The sequence below is a fragment of the Ranitomeya imitator genome, chromosome 3 (assembly GCF_032444005.1).
Source record: "Ranitomeya imitator isolate aRanImi1 chromosome 3, aRanImi1.pri, whole genome shotgun sequence".
NCBI classification, from domain to species: domain Eukaryota; kingdom Metazoa; phylum Chordata; class Amphibia; order Anura; family Dendrobatidae; genus Ranitomeya; species Ranitomeya imitator.
Genome location: NC_091284.1, coordinates 700813338 through 700829505, shown reverse-complemented (window position 1 = coordinate 700829505; position 16168 = coordinate 700813338). Strand labels below are relative to the sequence as shown.

Genomic DNA, 16168 nt, shown 5'->3' with positions numbered 1-16168 from the left:
CTTTCCATCATTCTGGTAGAGGTTGATCTTAGTTTCATCTGTCCAAAGAATGTTCTTCCAGAACTGTGCTGGCATTTTTAGATGTTTTTTAGCAAAGTCCAGTCTAGCCTTTTTATTCTTTTTTTTTTTTTTTGAAAATCTGTTTATTAGAGTTTTCTGAAACATTACAAACCATACATTTTCAATGTTGAAAATACAATAATGTAACAATATTGAATGATATTGTATCCCCAAAACCCTCCCTCCCCTACATAAACTAAAACATGAACCCCCAGACTCTGCATACACTCGATCATTGAAATATCTCATGGAATTGGTGAGTTGCCACCTATCCGCTCTAGTAAGTACCATTGGGTATTTTCAAACTCTGCTCTGTTTCTCCCTAGTCTCCAAAGGAAGCGATGGAATAAATGTAGCCCATGTGGAAAAGAATTTGCCTACTTGTTTTTCTTTGTTGGTCAGTGCGTCCAACCACTCCATTCTGAATATGAACTGAATTTTTGTGCGAATGAAAGGGAGCGAAGGGACCAAGGGACTCAACCACTGGTGCAAAATGCTTTTCCTAGTTGCTGAAGCCCAAATCGTAAGTGTTGCCTTGATGTGTTTGGGTAATTTACGAGACGTCTCGTCTAGGATATTAAAAATGGCCCATTGTGGAGTGAGTGTGAAGTCCACCCCACAAATTTTTTGCAATTCTCTATGTACCTCGCCCCAAAGTCCCCGAATATGCGGGCAGCTCCATAAGTGATGGTATATATCAGTATTACGGGATTTGCATTTGGAGCATAGGTAGACGATGGATGGGGACATCTTAGAACATCTTAGACTGCAGGCAAGGTGTGATATAGGCTCTATGTAGTATTAAAAGTGCCATGTCTGTATAACTGCTGTATGGCAGAATCTTTCTCTGAGTCACGGTAGCCTCAAAGAGATCACTCACCTCCAAGCATGGCATGTCCCTCAGCCACCTCGCCACTCCCGTAGTTTTCCCTTCCCCCACCCATTTTCTACGTAATATTGAATAAATGTTGCTTATAGAGGCTGGGTGAGATTTTGCATTTCGGATAAAACCATCTAGATTTGTCCTCCCCTCCACTATCACCCCCACTGACTGACATTTCTGTACCAAGCTACGCGCCTGAAGAAATTAAAACGGTTTATTGTTAAATAATGGGAATCGTTGTGATGCCATTTCAAAGGATATTATTGAGAAGTTAAGATCCAAGAGGTCTACTACCTGCCCGCATCCCTGGGAAGCCAAAAGCTTATAAAAAGACGGTGCAGAGCCCCTCAAGAACCCCAGATTTCCCAAAAAAGACTGGAAGGGGGATAGATTGTATTTTAGCTTACAAATCTTCCTACAGTGTCGCCAGGTCTGCAGCGTTTGCCATAGTGACGGGTGCTCATGTATTCCCACTGGGAGGTCCTCCCCGCCTAAGTGTAATAAAGCCGGTAGCAAGATATGTGGGTAAAATTGTTGCTCCAACTCAACATTTGCAAAGTGAGAAAGACCCCTAATCCAATCAATTGCATATCTGAGGTTAGCCGCCAAGTTATATCTTCCCAAATCAGGAAAGTTAACACCACCCTCCAATCTTGTCGCCTGTTGTCTTGCAAGACTTATGCGCGATCTACCACCAACCCCCCAAATGAACTTTCGGAAGTTTAGGTTCAACAAATTCAGATATGATCGAGTCAGGAGAAGGGGCAGAGTCTGAAAGGTGTAAAGCAGTTTAGGAAAAACTATCATTTTAATTAAATGGCATCTACCAGAGAACGACAGTGTAAAGTGTTTCCAAGAATGGAGAAGATTAACTATGGAGTGGATTAGTGGTTTGTAATTGGCTCTATATAAAATAGATGGGTCTGCTGGTAACCGTATCCCCAGGTATTTGATAGATTCCTGGCACCAGTGAAATGGGAATGTGGGGTCTCTTAACCTCCCGGATCTAAAAACCGCCAATGCCTCAGATTTACTGTAATTAACCTTGAATCCAGAGCATCTACCAAAACTCTCTAGAGTATGCATGATAGCCGGGATTGCTTTTTCCGGGTTGGCAATGAATAAAAGAACATCATCAGCAAAGGCTGAGATCTTTACAGATGTAGCTCCCACCCTCACCCCCTCAAAAGCTGCCTCGTTCTGTAGTGTTCTCAGGAAGGGGTCTAATGCTATATCGAACAAAAGTGGGGACAAAGGGCAGCCCTGTCGTGTCCCCTGCTGAATCTCAAAGGGTTTGGATAAAACATTGTTCACGGACATCCTGGACAATGGCTGTCTAAACTGATTTGACCGCTTCACAAAACCACGGGCCAAACTCTCGGAATGATAGCAGATCATATAGATAATCCCAAGCTACTCTATCAAACGCCTTGTCAGCGTCGAGGCTTACCACAATAGTTTTCATGTGTTTGTGTGCTCTACTATAAGATATGGCACTCACAGCTGTCCTAATGTTGTACGTGATGGATTTCCCGTGGATGAATCCAGTTTGTTGTGGCGATATCAATTTTGGGATTATTTTCTGTAGTCTGTCTGCCAGGATTTTTGTGAAAATTTTAAAGTCCGAATTTAATAACGAGATAGGTCTATATCCCTCAACCTGAGTGTGGTCTTTACCTGGTTTCGGAAGAACAATAACCGCCGCCTCATTAAACCGGTCTGGCAGGTGACCAAGTCTAACTATGTTGTTAAATAACTCACTCAGGTGGGGAGCTATACATGTACCTAGGATCTTATAGTGTTCATTGCTGAACCCGTCGGGGCCCGGTGCTTTGGATACTTTAAGTTTAGTTATAGTCTGTAAGATTTCTGAGGGTGTTATTGGGGAGTTAATGGTTTCCCTCTCTTCCTCTGTGAGCGCTGGAGCAAGGTGGTCCTTAAGGAATTCCCCACTCCCTCCCCCTGCCTCTGACCTATATAACTCGCTGAAGAAAGAACGGAACTCATCCACTATCTCTTCATTTTTGATTAAAGTGTGGCCATTACGTTGTTGTATTTTATGTATTCTCGTTGGTTTCCTATATGGCCTTGTAAGAGATGCCAACACCTTCCATGGTTTGTTACCCCATTTAAAATATTTTTGTTTTTGGTAGTCCAAATTGAACAAAGCCATCTCATGGGCCAGAGTATCCGCCTCCTCCTTTGCCTTCAAAAATTTTTCCTTTGTCAGTGCGTTGTTATTTAATTTAAAATCTTTGTAGGCTTGTGTTACAGATTTTTGTGTTTCCCTTGCTCTTTTCATAATTTCTTTTTTTTTATGACTAACATAGGAGATAATTTGACCCCTCAGCACGGCCTTAGAGGCCATCCAAAACAAGTGTGCATCATCACAGTGAACCTGATTATCATTTTTATATACTCCCCATGACATTTGCAAATATTTTTTAAAATCATCTCATTGGTATAGGTATGACGGGAAGCACCATCTCCTCTCCTGGTGGATTGGGGATGTTAGTTTGGATTGAAATGTTACCGGGGCATGATCTGAAATATGAATGTTATGTACATTTGACTGTGTTACTAGGGGTATCAAAGACTCGTGTAATAACCAGCAGTCAATCCTAGCGTGTGAATCATGTACATGGGAGTAGTGGGAATAGTCCCTCTCCAGGGGGTGTTGTAGTCTCCAAATATCAATCAAATCAAAGTGATCCATTAGTGACTGGATACCACTTCCCTGCATCTGTCGATGAGCATCTTTAGGGTTAGATCTATCCATAGAGATGTCTGCTACCTCATTGAAGTCGCCTCCCATGACCAGCCGTGACGTATCCCACCCCGCCAACCTCTCCCTCAGTTTAACCTGAAACTGAGCCTCAGGCGTGCTTGGGGCATATACTGTATGTTGACTAGACTGAAACATGATCCTTCAATCATAATTTTAACCAGGAGGAATCTGCCTTGAGGGTCTTCTAAAGTGTCAAGTATCTCATAATTGAGGCCATTATATATTAGTATAGCTACTCCTCGTTGTTTTTTTGTGTATGAGGCCTCAGCACAAAGTGTGTATTTTCTGCTTAGCAGAGAGGGGTGATTACCCTTAATCCAATGCATTTCCTGAAGGAAAATGATGTGGAAGTTTTGTTTTTGTAAAAAATTTAAAACCTTTTTCCTCTTAACTGGGGAGTTCAGTCCATTAACATTCCATGAGCACCATTGTAAAGAGCGGATAGTGGTGTCTCTAGTGCCTGCCTGGTCAGTCATTAACCTATCCCTTTTCGGGTGACCGCCAGACCTACCTGCATAAGTTGTAAGTGAGATCCCCACCCATCCCAGCGAGTGAGCGCAAGATCTCCCAGGACCCCAGAGTTAAGTATGCATAAGCAGAGCCCCTCCCCCCCTCCCAAATCCCTTCCCCAATTAAACTCTATAACTTTAACAAATATACTCAACCTCAGAGTGAGCACAACATAAAAAATAAACATGCCACTTAAGGGCACAAGGGTATTAGCATAAACACGATATCACTTAGTAATAACAGATTAGAGCAGCTCTTCTTATTCAGGAATTGTCAGAATTAGAGCGAGCCCGGGGTGCTTCCCGAAGGAACTCCAGAGCCTTTCCTGGGTCGCTGAAGGACCGATTTTTCCCCTCCATGACAAATCGCAGAATCGAGGGATATTGTAGGCTAAAGCGAATGTTTTTGTCCACCAATATTTTACAAGCAGGGTTGAAGGCTTTACGTTTGGCCGCCATTGCAGCCAAGTAGTCCTGGAACAAAAGTAGTTTGTGGTTCTCATACAGCAGAGTGCGTTGATTCCTAAATGCTGCCAAGATGCGAACTTTATCTTGAAAGTCCAGGATTTTAAAGATGACCGGACGTGGTCTATCGCCTTCTCCCCCCCTCGGGGGTCCCAGCCTATGTGCTCTCTCAATAGCCATGACGCCCGAAGTTGGTGATACCCCAAGAGCTCTAGGCAGCCACTCAGATGTAATTTTTACTAGCTCCGAGGGGAAAATAGACTCTGGGAGTCCTATAAGTCTCAAATTATTGCGACGAGACCTGTTTTCAAGGTCATCAACTTTGTCCAGAAGATCTTAAATGACCTTTTCTTTGTCATCTAGTTTGTCTTTGAGGGTCGCAGTAGAGTCCTCCAGGTCTGATATTCTTTGTTCTACTTCTGCTATGCGTGCGCCCTGGGTATTAACTTGTGAGACTATTGTGTCCAATAAAGTTTGGAAAGCTACCAAGCGATTGTCTATCTCAGGCATCAGCCTTTCTATAATAGCAGTTGCAATTGACTGTGGGTTTTCTGTGTTAATATCAGCATTTTGTGATACAGGAAATGTGCCTGCCTGGTTACGTGTAGAGCTTCTGCCAGGCTTGGCATTTTTACCCACAAATTTGTCCATGATGAGATGGATGCCTGAGGATATTAGTAAAGTTGTCAGTGATATCGCTGTGCGTGGTAGTTACATCAGGGGATAGATTTAGATGTCTCTTAAGTTATTGCACTAGGTAGGCTTTCACTTAAGACTTTTACACTTATTATGCCAGAAGAAATAAAAGTGCCTCTCACAACGATGTTATATATGCGCTTCAGTCAATATAGAGCTGTGATGGGAGCCAGCATAGGGTCCAAGCGGCGCCGTTGTGCATACCACCCAGCAGACTATCGCCGCTGCCAGGTGTACTATTCTGCAGGCATGCAGAGAAGTTTCTCCTCACACTTCTCTCCCTGTTAGTGCACCAATGGGGTATGGCCAGTAGTGTGGAGGTTTTGGCGCGCTTACTAATAAAGTGGGTTTCAGGTTGTTCCCGGACTCGCTGTTGCTTCCCCTGTGTCTGGGTGCTGGGAATGCCCCCTATGCCGCTCACCTTGTCACAGCGGTTGTAATTGTGGCTCTGCACTCCTCTCCCCTCCAGCGATGAGCGGCGAGCGGCGAGAGCCGGCGTGCTTTCCGGCAAGATGGCGCCGGCTCACCTCCTCTTCCCGCGCCGATCCTCCTGCACACCACTGACGCCTCGCACCGTCCTGGGAAGCCTCGGATCCTCACCGATGGTTCTCACCCTCCTCCCGGCGGTGATCTGTGAGTTTTCTCAGGCTGTTCTTATGGCGCGCTGCGCACCCCTTCACCTCCGGCTTCTTCACCGCTCCAGACCTCTGGTTGCCGGGAAGGAGCGGCGCCGCGCGCCTTGCTGCTTGTGGCGCTGACTGCGCTTTGTGACTCCCGGGGAATCCGGAGAGCGGGGACCGCAATACGTGTCCCTTGTCCGGTCCTTATCCCAGCCTCTGAGTTAAAGAAGCTGACGCTATATTGAAAATACTGCACCCTCGGACCAGGAGCTCTGGTAAGAAGCGGCCATGCACAGGTTCCGCCTCCCGGAAGTCCGACGCCTTTTTATTCTTGATGCTTATGAGTGGCTTGCACCGTGCATTGAACCCTCTGTATTTACTTTCATGCAGTCCTCTCTTTATGGTAGATTTGGATATTGATACGCCGACCTCCTGGAGAGTGTTGTTCACTTGATTGGCTGTTGTGAAGGGATTTCTCTTCACCATGGAGATTATTCTGCGATCATCCACCACTGTTGTCTTCCGTGGGTGCCCAGGTCTTTTTGCATTGATGAGTTCACCAGTGCTTTCTTTCTTTCTCAGAATGTACCAAACTGTAGATTTTGCCACTCCTAATATTGTAGGAATTTCTCGGATGGTTTTTTTTCTGTTTTCGCAGCTTAAGGATGGCTTCCTCCACCTGCATGGAGAGCTCCTTTGACCACGTGTTTACTTCACAGCAAAACCTTCCAAATGCAAGCACCACACCTCAAATCAACTCCAGGCCTTTTATCTGCTTAATTGAGAATGACATAACAAAGGGATTGCCCACACCTGTCCATGAAATAGCCTTGGAGTCAATTGTCCAATTACTTTTGGCCCCTTTAAAAACAGGGTGGCACATGTTAAGGAGCTGAAACTCCTAAACCCTTCATCCAATTTTAATGTGGATACCCTCAAATGAAAGCTGAAAGTCTGAACTTCAACTGCATCTGAATTGTTTTGTTTAAAATTCATTGTGGTAATGTCTATAACCAAAATTAGAAAAATTTCGTCTGTCCAAATATATATGGACCTAACTGTATATGAGTGTATGAGTAAGTATACATTTCCTGCTGGTTTCTTCTTACTGTACTGTAACATTTTTTATTTATTTACTGTGTCCGGTTGTTCATGTTGAGCTGATTACATATTCTGTTATATTCATTTAGCTTTTCCTAGCCTAGAGTCTCTTCCTTGTCTCTTCCTTGTATGTTCATCAGCTGAATCTACAGACTACGTCCTATAAAACTAGGATAACCCTATAACTTGTAGAAATTAGTTGGCCTCAACAGGAACAGAATTTGTACCAGACTCCTGTGTAAAGAGACTGCTGATTCCACTGCTGGCCCATGTGGCGTAATGCCGGGGCGGACACCGACAGTGAAGGGCCCCGGTGCACACATACACTCACTTTGGGCTCACTCACACGAGTGTAAAACACACCGCCGAGTGCTCTCTGATGTTCTATCGGGTAGCAATCGGCCCAATGTTATACTATGGGGCAGTGTAGATCTGCAGCGAGTGGCTATGATAACTGTATCACACGCACCCATACAAGTGTAAGGATGCGTGTGAAACATCGGACTGCACTCGGATGTCATCTGAGTGCAGTCCGATGTACGCTGTGTTCTCTACACCTGAGATACGATTATTTCATGCCAGATAATCGGAGCATTCTCCGATGACACTTGGATCAATCTCTGAGAGTTTGAGCATATTCATCTGATTCTCTTGCATAACAGAATATACGGCTGTGTGAGCGAACCCGAACAAGTATATTCATATTAATATTGTTGGGGAGGGAAAGGGAAATGGAATTATGTGATTAAAATATAGCCTTTATTATCTTATTTAAAATATAATTAATGTAAAATTAAAATATCACACACCCAAAAAAAGGAAGTACCGTATAGTGGGTCACTGCTGTATAAGGAATATTGTATAGATTAAACAGCTGCGACCCACTAAGGTCTCGATAGTTATGCCAAGATGTTAGAATATTGAATAGTATTCATTTGTTAATGGATCCTGGCCATTGAATTACAGGTCCGGACTATGTTATAACCATAAATAATGTAGGGTCTTATTTTGGATGTGTGATATTATAATTTTATGTTAAATATATTTGACATCTATATATATAATTGTCTAAGGGTTTTTCTGTCTGTCTGTCTGTCTGTCTTTCTGTCTGTCTGTCTGTCCTGGAAATCCCGCGTCTCTGATTGGTCGAGGCCATCAGGCCAATCAGTGACGGGCACAGCATGGCGACGATGACGTCATAAAGGTTGCATCGACAAATCAGCGACGGGCACAGTCTGCTGCGAATTCGCCTAGACCAATCAGCGACGGGCACAGTATCGGCGTAGATGTAATAATGGTTGCCATGGCGACGATGATGTCATAAAGGTTGCCTTGACCAATCAGCAACGGGCACAGTCTGCCTCGAATTCTGGAATCATCATTGTCCATATACTACGTGGACATGCATATTCTAGAATACCCGATGCGTTAGAATCGGGCCACAATCTAGTGAGACAATAAAAGCTGTATTTTATTCCCATCATTCTATTCCTCTCTTTCCCTCTGCACCAATCTCCAGTCCTTCGGTAATATACACACTAATGTGAATAAATGTCTAATGAGATTTGACAATAAATTAATTGTATATATTAAGCACGATATAATATAATATGCACATACCCATTTAGACATTATTACACACCACCCTAAAAAAACACCACTCTCATATCATGATGGATTTTAAAAAAAAAAACCAAAGACGAGCACATGGAACATCTACTATATAATTGTCTAAGGGTCCCTTCCATCTGTCCTTCTGTCTTTCTGTCTGTCACGGATATTCATTGGTCGCGGCCTGTGTCTGTCATGGAAATCCAAGTCGCTGATTGGTCTCGCCAGCTGCCTGTCATGGCTCCCGCGACCAATCAGCGATGGCCACAGTCCGATTAGTTCCTCCCTACTCCCCTGCAGTCAGTGCCAGGGCCCGCTCCATACTCCCCTCCAGTCACCGCTCACACAGGGTTAATGCCAGCGGTAACGGACCGCGTTATGCCCCGGGTAACTCACTCCGTTACAGCCGCTATTAACCCTGTGTGACCAAGTTTTTACTATTGATGCTGCCTATATACAGTCTGAGCCCCATATAGCCTCCTATATACAGTATGAGCCTACACATAGCTCCCTATATGCAGTATGAGCCTACACATAGCTCCCTATATGCATTTTCAGCCCCATATAGCCTCCTATATACAGTATGAGCCTGCACATAGTTCCCATATACAGTATGAGCCCCATATAGCCTCCTATGTACAGTATGAGCCCTCAGATAGCTCCCTATTTACAGTATGAGCCCCAGCATAGCATCCTATATACAGTTTGAGCCTGCACGTAGCCTCCTATATACATTGTGAGCCTGCACATGGCAACCTATATACAGTATGAGGCCCCATATAGATGAATATATACATTACGAGCCTGCACATAGCAACTATATACCATATGAGGCCCCATATAGCTCCCTATATACATTACGAGCCTGCGCATAGCAACTGTAAGACTCATGTCGGTGTGGTAGTTGGGGGCAGGTATATCTCGCCCAGGTATTTGTCCTATGTGAATTAGGCCACTCAGTATCTTCAGGATGCTAATGGGTTAACAAGTGCAGGAATAAAGGATGACCAGCTGGGGGTTTCCAGCGTCAGCCTGGGGCACACAGATTGCCTGTCTGTGTGAGACAAACGTGAGTGAGAGCTGTGCTCAAGAATTGTGTGATGTTAGCTGGGTGGGAGAAGCCCCCCCAGTTGTTGAGATAGCAACATGTTGGTTTAGTTAGCGCCGGACAGGCTAGGATTTATTTTTATGTTTTGTTTTATCTATGTTGCTTTCACGTTAATAAATCTGACCTGAGGTCAGCCTGCTCAGAAAACCTGCTGTACGCCTCAGATTCAATGCACAAACCACGTGGCCTTTGACCCCAGCAAAGGCGATCCCGGAGTGTTGTGTCACACAACCTATATACAGTATGAGCCCCTAAAAAGCTGCATATGTACATTATGAGCCTGTGCATAGCAAACTATATACAATATGATCCTTCACATCCCATACACATATTAATTAAAAACAAAAAAATAAAAACCTAAAGACATACTCACCTCTCTCCCATTCCCTTGGCGCTCTGCTCCATTTCCCGAGGCTCCAATGCTAATGGCCAGTGCGTACATGCTGGCATGATGACATCATCGCGCTGGTACATCACAGCAAGAACAACGGGAGCTCCCCTGAAGCTGAGCTGCCACTCTGTATCATCGGCAGCGCAGCCCCAGGAAAGCTTCCCGCCGGAATAAGTGCGTTGCAGACAGCGGTGCACAAAACATTGGAATTAGGGCAGTCTGACAATGGCCCCCCCCAGAGCCTCAGGCCCTGTGCAGTTGCCCAAATAGCCTTCATTATAATCCGCCTATGGCCCCACACTCCTTGGAATTCTCCCTACTGTGAGGCTTCAGTGTCACAGAATCAACGACAGCATCAAAACTAAGTATAGAGGAAAGGGTCAATCTAGTGTCTTTACCAGAGTGTAGCAGAGTGGACGCCCTTCTTTGTCTGCAAAGTCCCCCTCCTCTCCACTTAGTTTTGATGCTGTTGGCTCTAGAAAAATCGTGAAGTTTCAGCAGCTGATCGGACCCCCTCCCTCCCTGGCCCCTGTGCAGCTGAACTGCCTGCATCGGCGGTATTCCCACCCCTAACATAATGAACGGGGCACTCCAGACCTTGATGTGTTGGTTTTTTTAAAAATTTTGGTCATAATTCACCAGAAGACATTTGTTTCTGTATTTATCAAGGTTGGTTAAAAAAAATTGATTTTGTTTTATTTTAGAGCAAAGTGAATTTTATTTTGTCTTTACACATGATGAAATGTATGGGAACATTGCAGTACAAGACTTGATTTTTGGTGACCATGTCCAGTATGCATTATGACATTTCATACTTATTGTTCTTTTCTAAGAATTTACAACTTACAAACTCTTTTTCTTTTTTGCAGAATGCGGGCCAATAGGAGACTATGCTTTGCTGTGGTAATATTTGTGCCAATATCTTTATTCTGCTTGCACATGTGGAGCAAATCTGAAAAGGTGGTATCAGTCTGGAATAGAGAAGCCCCTGAAGACCTACTTGATAACAGTCTACTGGAACCACTTGAAAAATTTTCAGGGATATCTTTAAAATGGAAAAATGAAGTGTTAGAGTACGTATTCTGCATTTTAAGTGTGTATGGTGAACATAAGCAAGTAGGCAGGTGTATAATTGTTCTGCATTGTTTGCCATTTAAAGGGAATCTGTCACCCTCAAAATCGAGGGTGAGCTAAGCCCACCGGCATCAGGCGCTTATCTACAGCATTGATGTAACCTGAAAGATGAGAACAAGAGGTTATATTATACTCACCTGGGTGGGCGGTCCGATCCGGTGGGCATCGCGGTCCGGTCCGAGGCCTCCCATCTTCATAGGATGACGTCCTCTTCTGATTTTCACGCTGTGGCGCAGACATACTTTGTCTGCCCAGTTGAGTGCAGAGCAAAGTACTGCAGTGCGCAGGCGCCGTGAAATGTCAGAGAGGCCCGGCGCCTGCGCACTGCAGTACTTTGCTCTGCCCTCAACAGGGCAGACAAAGTACGCCTGCGCCGCAGCTGCAGCGTGAAGACCAGAAGAGGACGTCATCTGATGAAGATGGGAGCCGCCGGACCGCGACGCCCATCGGACTAGGACCGAGACCGCCCCTGGGTGAGTATAATCTAACCTCTTTTTCTTATCTTTTAGGTTCCATCGGGGGTTTATCTACAGCATTCCAGAATGCTGTAGATAAGCCCCTGATGCTGGTGGGCTTAGCTCACCCTCGATTTTGGGGGTGACAGGTTCCCTTTAATAATGGATATTGCTGTAAAGCCCCATACATCATGGTAAAGCCTTGTGTCAGCAATGGAGGATCCAGAGGCTTTATGACATTAGGGGGAGTGAAATTGTGAATGAACACTGCTATTCTGTGCAATAATTGAATCAATTACCTAAGTGATTTGAACCTATGCACATGGCTTATTAGGCTACGTTCCTACAATGAGTTTTTTGTGAGTTTTTGATGTTGCAGATTTTTTAAATAATTTTGGCACCTACAGTGGCATGTAAAAATTTGGACACCCCTGGTCAAAATTACTGTGAACAGTTAAGCAAGTTGAAGATGAAATGATCTCTAAACGGCCTAAAGTTAAAGATGACACATTTCCTTTGTATTTTAGGCAAAATCTATATATACATTTATATATTTTACATATTAAAAATTACAAAAAGGAAAATGGGTTGATGCAAATGTTTGGTCTTCCTGCTTGGTTAGCACCTAGTAGTACCCCGTTTTACAAGTATCACAGCTTGTAAGCTTTCTTTTGCTAAATTCTTCCAGTTCTATGAGATTGCTCGTCATTTTGCATGCACTGCTACTTTGAGGTCAAGCCACAGATTTTCAATGATGTTCAGACCAGGGGACTGTGAGGGCCATTGTAAAACATTCAGTTTGCACCTTTTGAGGATTTTGACTTGCGTTTAGGATCATTATTCATTTGTAAAAGCCATCCCCTTTTCAACTTCAGCTTTTTTACAGATGGTATCATGTTTGCATCAAGAAATTGTTGAAATTTCATTGAATCCATTCTTCTCTCTACCCGTGAAATGTTTCCAATGCTATTGGCTGCAACACAACCCCAAAGCATGATTGATCCTCCCCCATGCTTAATGGTTGGCGAGATGTTTTTTCCTGAAATTCTGTGCCCTTTTTTTCTCCACACATACCTTTGATCATGGTGGCCAAAAGAGCTCTATTTTAACTTCATCGGTCCACAGGACTTTTTTCAAAATGCATCAGGCTTGTTCAGATGTTCTTTTTTATACTTCTCTCGCTGAATTTTATGGTGAGGACACACGAGAGGTTTTCAGCTGATGACTCTTCCATGAAGGCCATATTTGTGCAGGAGTCTCTGAACAGTAGAACAATGTACCACAACTCCAGAGTCTGCTAAATGGTTCTGAAGGTCTTTTGCAGTCAAGCGGGGGTTCTGATTTGCCTGTTAACTGCCATTTCTCTATTACATTTACAACTGAGGAAATCACAACTTAAAAATGCTTTGCTATCTTCTTATAGCCTTCTCCTGCTTTGCGGGCTTAAAGCATTTACATTTTCAGAGTGCTAGGCAGCTGCTTAGAAGAACCCATGGCTGCTGTTTTTTCGTACAGGGTTAGAGAAGGCTGGGTTTTTATAAAGGTGGGAAATTTGCATCACCTGAACTTTTCTAATGATGATAGTAAATAAGCCATAACTCTTAACAGTCTAATTAAACCTTGGTCAAAGTTATTTGAGCTCACAAATCTCCAAAGAATGCCAAACATCTGCATCAGTCCATTTTCCTTTTTGTAATTTTGAAGAAGTAAAAAATGACAATATATATATATATATATATATATATATATATATATATATATATATATATATATATATGTATATATATATATACATATATATATATATATATATATATATATATATATATCCCTAAAATACAATGGGAATATGTAATCTTTAACCTTAAAAAAAGGAATTAAACTGGGAAGAAAAAAGTGCAATAGTGTTTGTTGTGATAAAGAGGTCCGGCGTGACCTTGAAACACGTTGACTTGTAAACGAGGTCGTGCCCAAAAGGGCAGTGGAGGTCTTTAGTTAATTAGAGCCACTGTCATAGCGTGGGTTACAGTTCCTAGTGCAAGGCAAATATTTTGCGCACCTTTTTTCGTGAACCCTTAGCTCTCCCTAAGTCCGTTCCACCAGTTCCGTATTGAACCCCTTATCCCCAAGCTAAGGTACTGCACTTTGAGAAAATATGATTGATGTAATTATAGTTTGCCTTTTGGCCTTGTAGATTTTTTCTGTTTGACGAGTCTTGTTGCCTTGTTGTCTCTCCTCTCCTTTCCCCTTTTCTCCTGCAAACACTCACATTTCGCCACTAGCTAGAGATCTTCAGTTTATTTGTAGAGTGTAAAATATCTGAAGGTAATTGATGTTTTCCCGTAATGCAGCTTGGTATCCGCCTAGGGGCCTCAACCATCTCAATGTGCATCAATACTAACATCTACTCTTCTCCATGCACTAAAAAAATGAATTTGCACTGCAAATAATAATAATATTAATTCCTGAATATAAAGTTAACAAAACATATATTTTTCTGTCTTTAACATTTCTGTCATGTAAATAAATTTAGATCTTTCTTGTGGAGGAAGATAAAGCCATTGTGATGTTGAAGTTATTCAGGGCATCTTGAGCTCCATATCAGGCCCATATGATGTGTTAGAAAAATGTTTTTCATGGTCTCAACGTGTCTATACTTCTTTGCAAAGTTCCTAAGTCTTTGTAAGACAGTAATGACCACACAGGCAGTGCAACCATTTTTGGCTTATTGTATTATTCCACAGGCTCCTGCCAAAGAACTACTGTAAATGTGAAGCAGAGACGACACTGAACATTCCCTTCAGACAGGAGTTAATAGGAAAACCATACGCACTGGACTTTACAGCAGCTATCAAACCTTCAGAAATGGATGACACACATAAGAGAAGAGAGTTGGAGTATAAAAAATTTAAGATAAGGTAACAACTAAAACAACATTGTGCAAGTCTTCTAAGTCTAGGTTCACATTGCGTTAGGGCAATCTGTTAAGCGCATAGCGCTAGCAAATTGCGCTAACGCAATGTTTCTAGAGAGTCGGCGTTCACCCTCCCCGCTAGTGCATATCCCCGATCTGCGCTAGCGAGGAACGGGCCTCGGACGCACCTCGGACGCTGCTTGCAGCATCCGAGGTCTGTCACAAAAGAACGGCACATCGCTAGCGCGTGCCGAAAATGGCATGCGCTAGCGATGCGCTTCAGCTAAAAATCACATTGCTGTCAATGGGTGCGCTAACGGACCCATTGCACGGCGTTAATTGCGACATTTTCGCTGTGCAACGCAGTCCGTTAGCGTTAACCCATTAACGCAATGTGAACCTAGCCTAAGCATAATGGCACGGAGCAGCGTACAGCACTCCCTGATACTGCAGATCATCTCCTATTCACTGCTGAGCTGCAGTACCAGGGGACAAATCCTTGCTATCTCCACTCAATACAATGTTTACCTCCGCAAACCAGTGTAGCTTATAGTAGTTGGTCTGTAGGTGGGAAATGTGTTGGACCCCCACCGATCTGGTAATGATAATCTATCCATCAACAGAGGTGTAACTAGGTTTTCTGGCACCAGAGGCAAGAATTCAGTTTAGTGACCCCCCCTAAGTACATATGTGATTTGCACATTTAGTCACATGCCGACGAGCTGCTCTCCCTATTTCTCTCAACATTCAGTGAAAAAGTGAGAGAAGCAGGAAGAGAAGCTAGTTGTCACGTGACCGTAAGTATGAAAATCGCATATGAGTAAAGTAACTGGAACCTGCAAGTGCAGCGCCCCAGGGTCCTGGTCGTTACGTTTGGAGGCAAAGAAGGACAACTGCATCCAGTTATCACAAACATGCAACACATTTCACACTCCAGGCCACCAGGGGGAGCTCTGCTCCTATTTATTAGGTCACTCCCCACACTTAGGTAATACTGGTGACCTGTAGGGAAAGTTAGTGAGTTGCTGGCTCAGCTTTGCTCAGGTAGTTGGTCCCTGACAGGAGTCAGAGATCGAGGAAGAAGTACACGAAGCTGTGCATGCTCTGAGAGCTGCAGCTTCCAGAAAGAGAGCTGTATTGCAGAGAGGGTGAAAGAAGTCGTAGCAAAGGAGTGGATACCAGGAGGGGAACAGCCATTGCAGAGAGGGTGAAAGAAGTTGTAGCAAATGAGAGGATTCCAGGAGGGGAACAGCCCTACACAGGCTGCCTCCTTCTGAGGCACATGATCCCGGAAGCCGAAACACCGAAGGAGCAACGATCCTTTATGCCTTGCTCCAGAGACCGTCAGGACAGGTAATTTCATGTTACCTGCCCACCCTACACCCAGGAGGCAAGGTGGCACCCCTTAGAGGCTGGGGCGTGCTAGAGTCCCT

The 16168-nt window shown here is 43.8% G+C and overlaps 1 protein-coding gene across 3 annotated transcripts in view; it reads left to right on the top strand.

Moving 5' to 3' along the window:
• Positions 1 to 16168, top strand: part of B4GALNT1 (beta-1,4-N-acetyl-galactosaminyltransferase 1) — a 339817-nt gene that overhangs the window by 97580 nt on the left and 226069 nt on the right. For all 3 annotated transcript variants that reach the window (XM_069758583.1, XM_069758584.1, XM_069758586.1), the window contains exons 2-3: positions 11102 to 11305; positions 14566 to 14739. In XM_069758583.1, the coding sequence (XP_069614684.1) occupies positions 11103 to 11305; positions 14566 to 14739 (377 nt within the window). In that variant the 5' untranslated portion in view covers position 11102. The remainder of the gene's footprint in view (positions 1 to 11101; positions 11306 to 14565; positions 14740 to 16168) is intronic.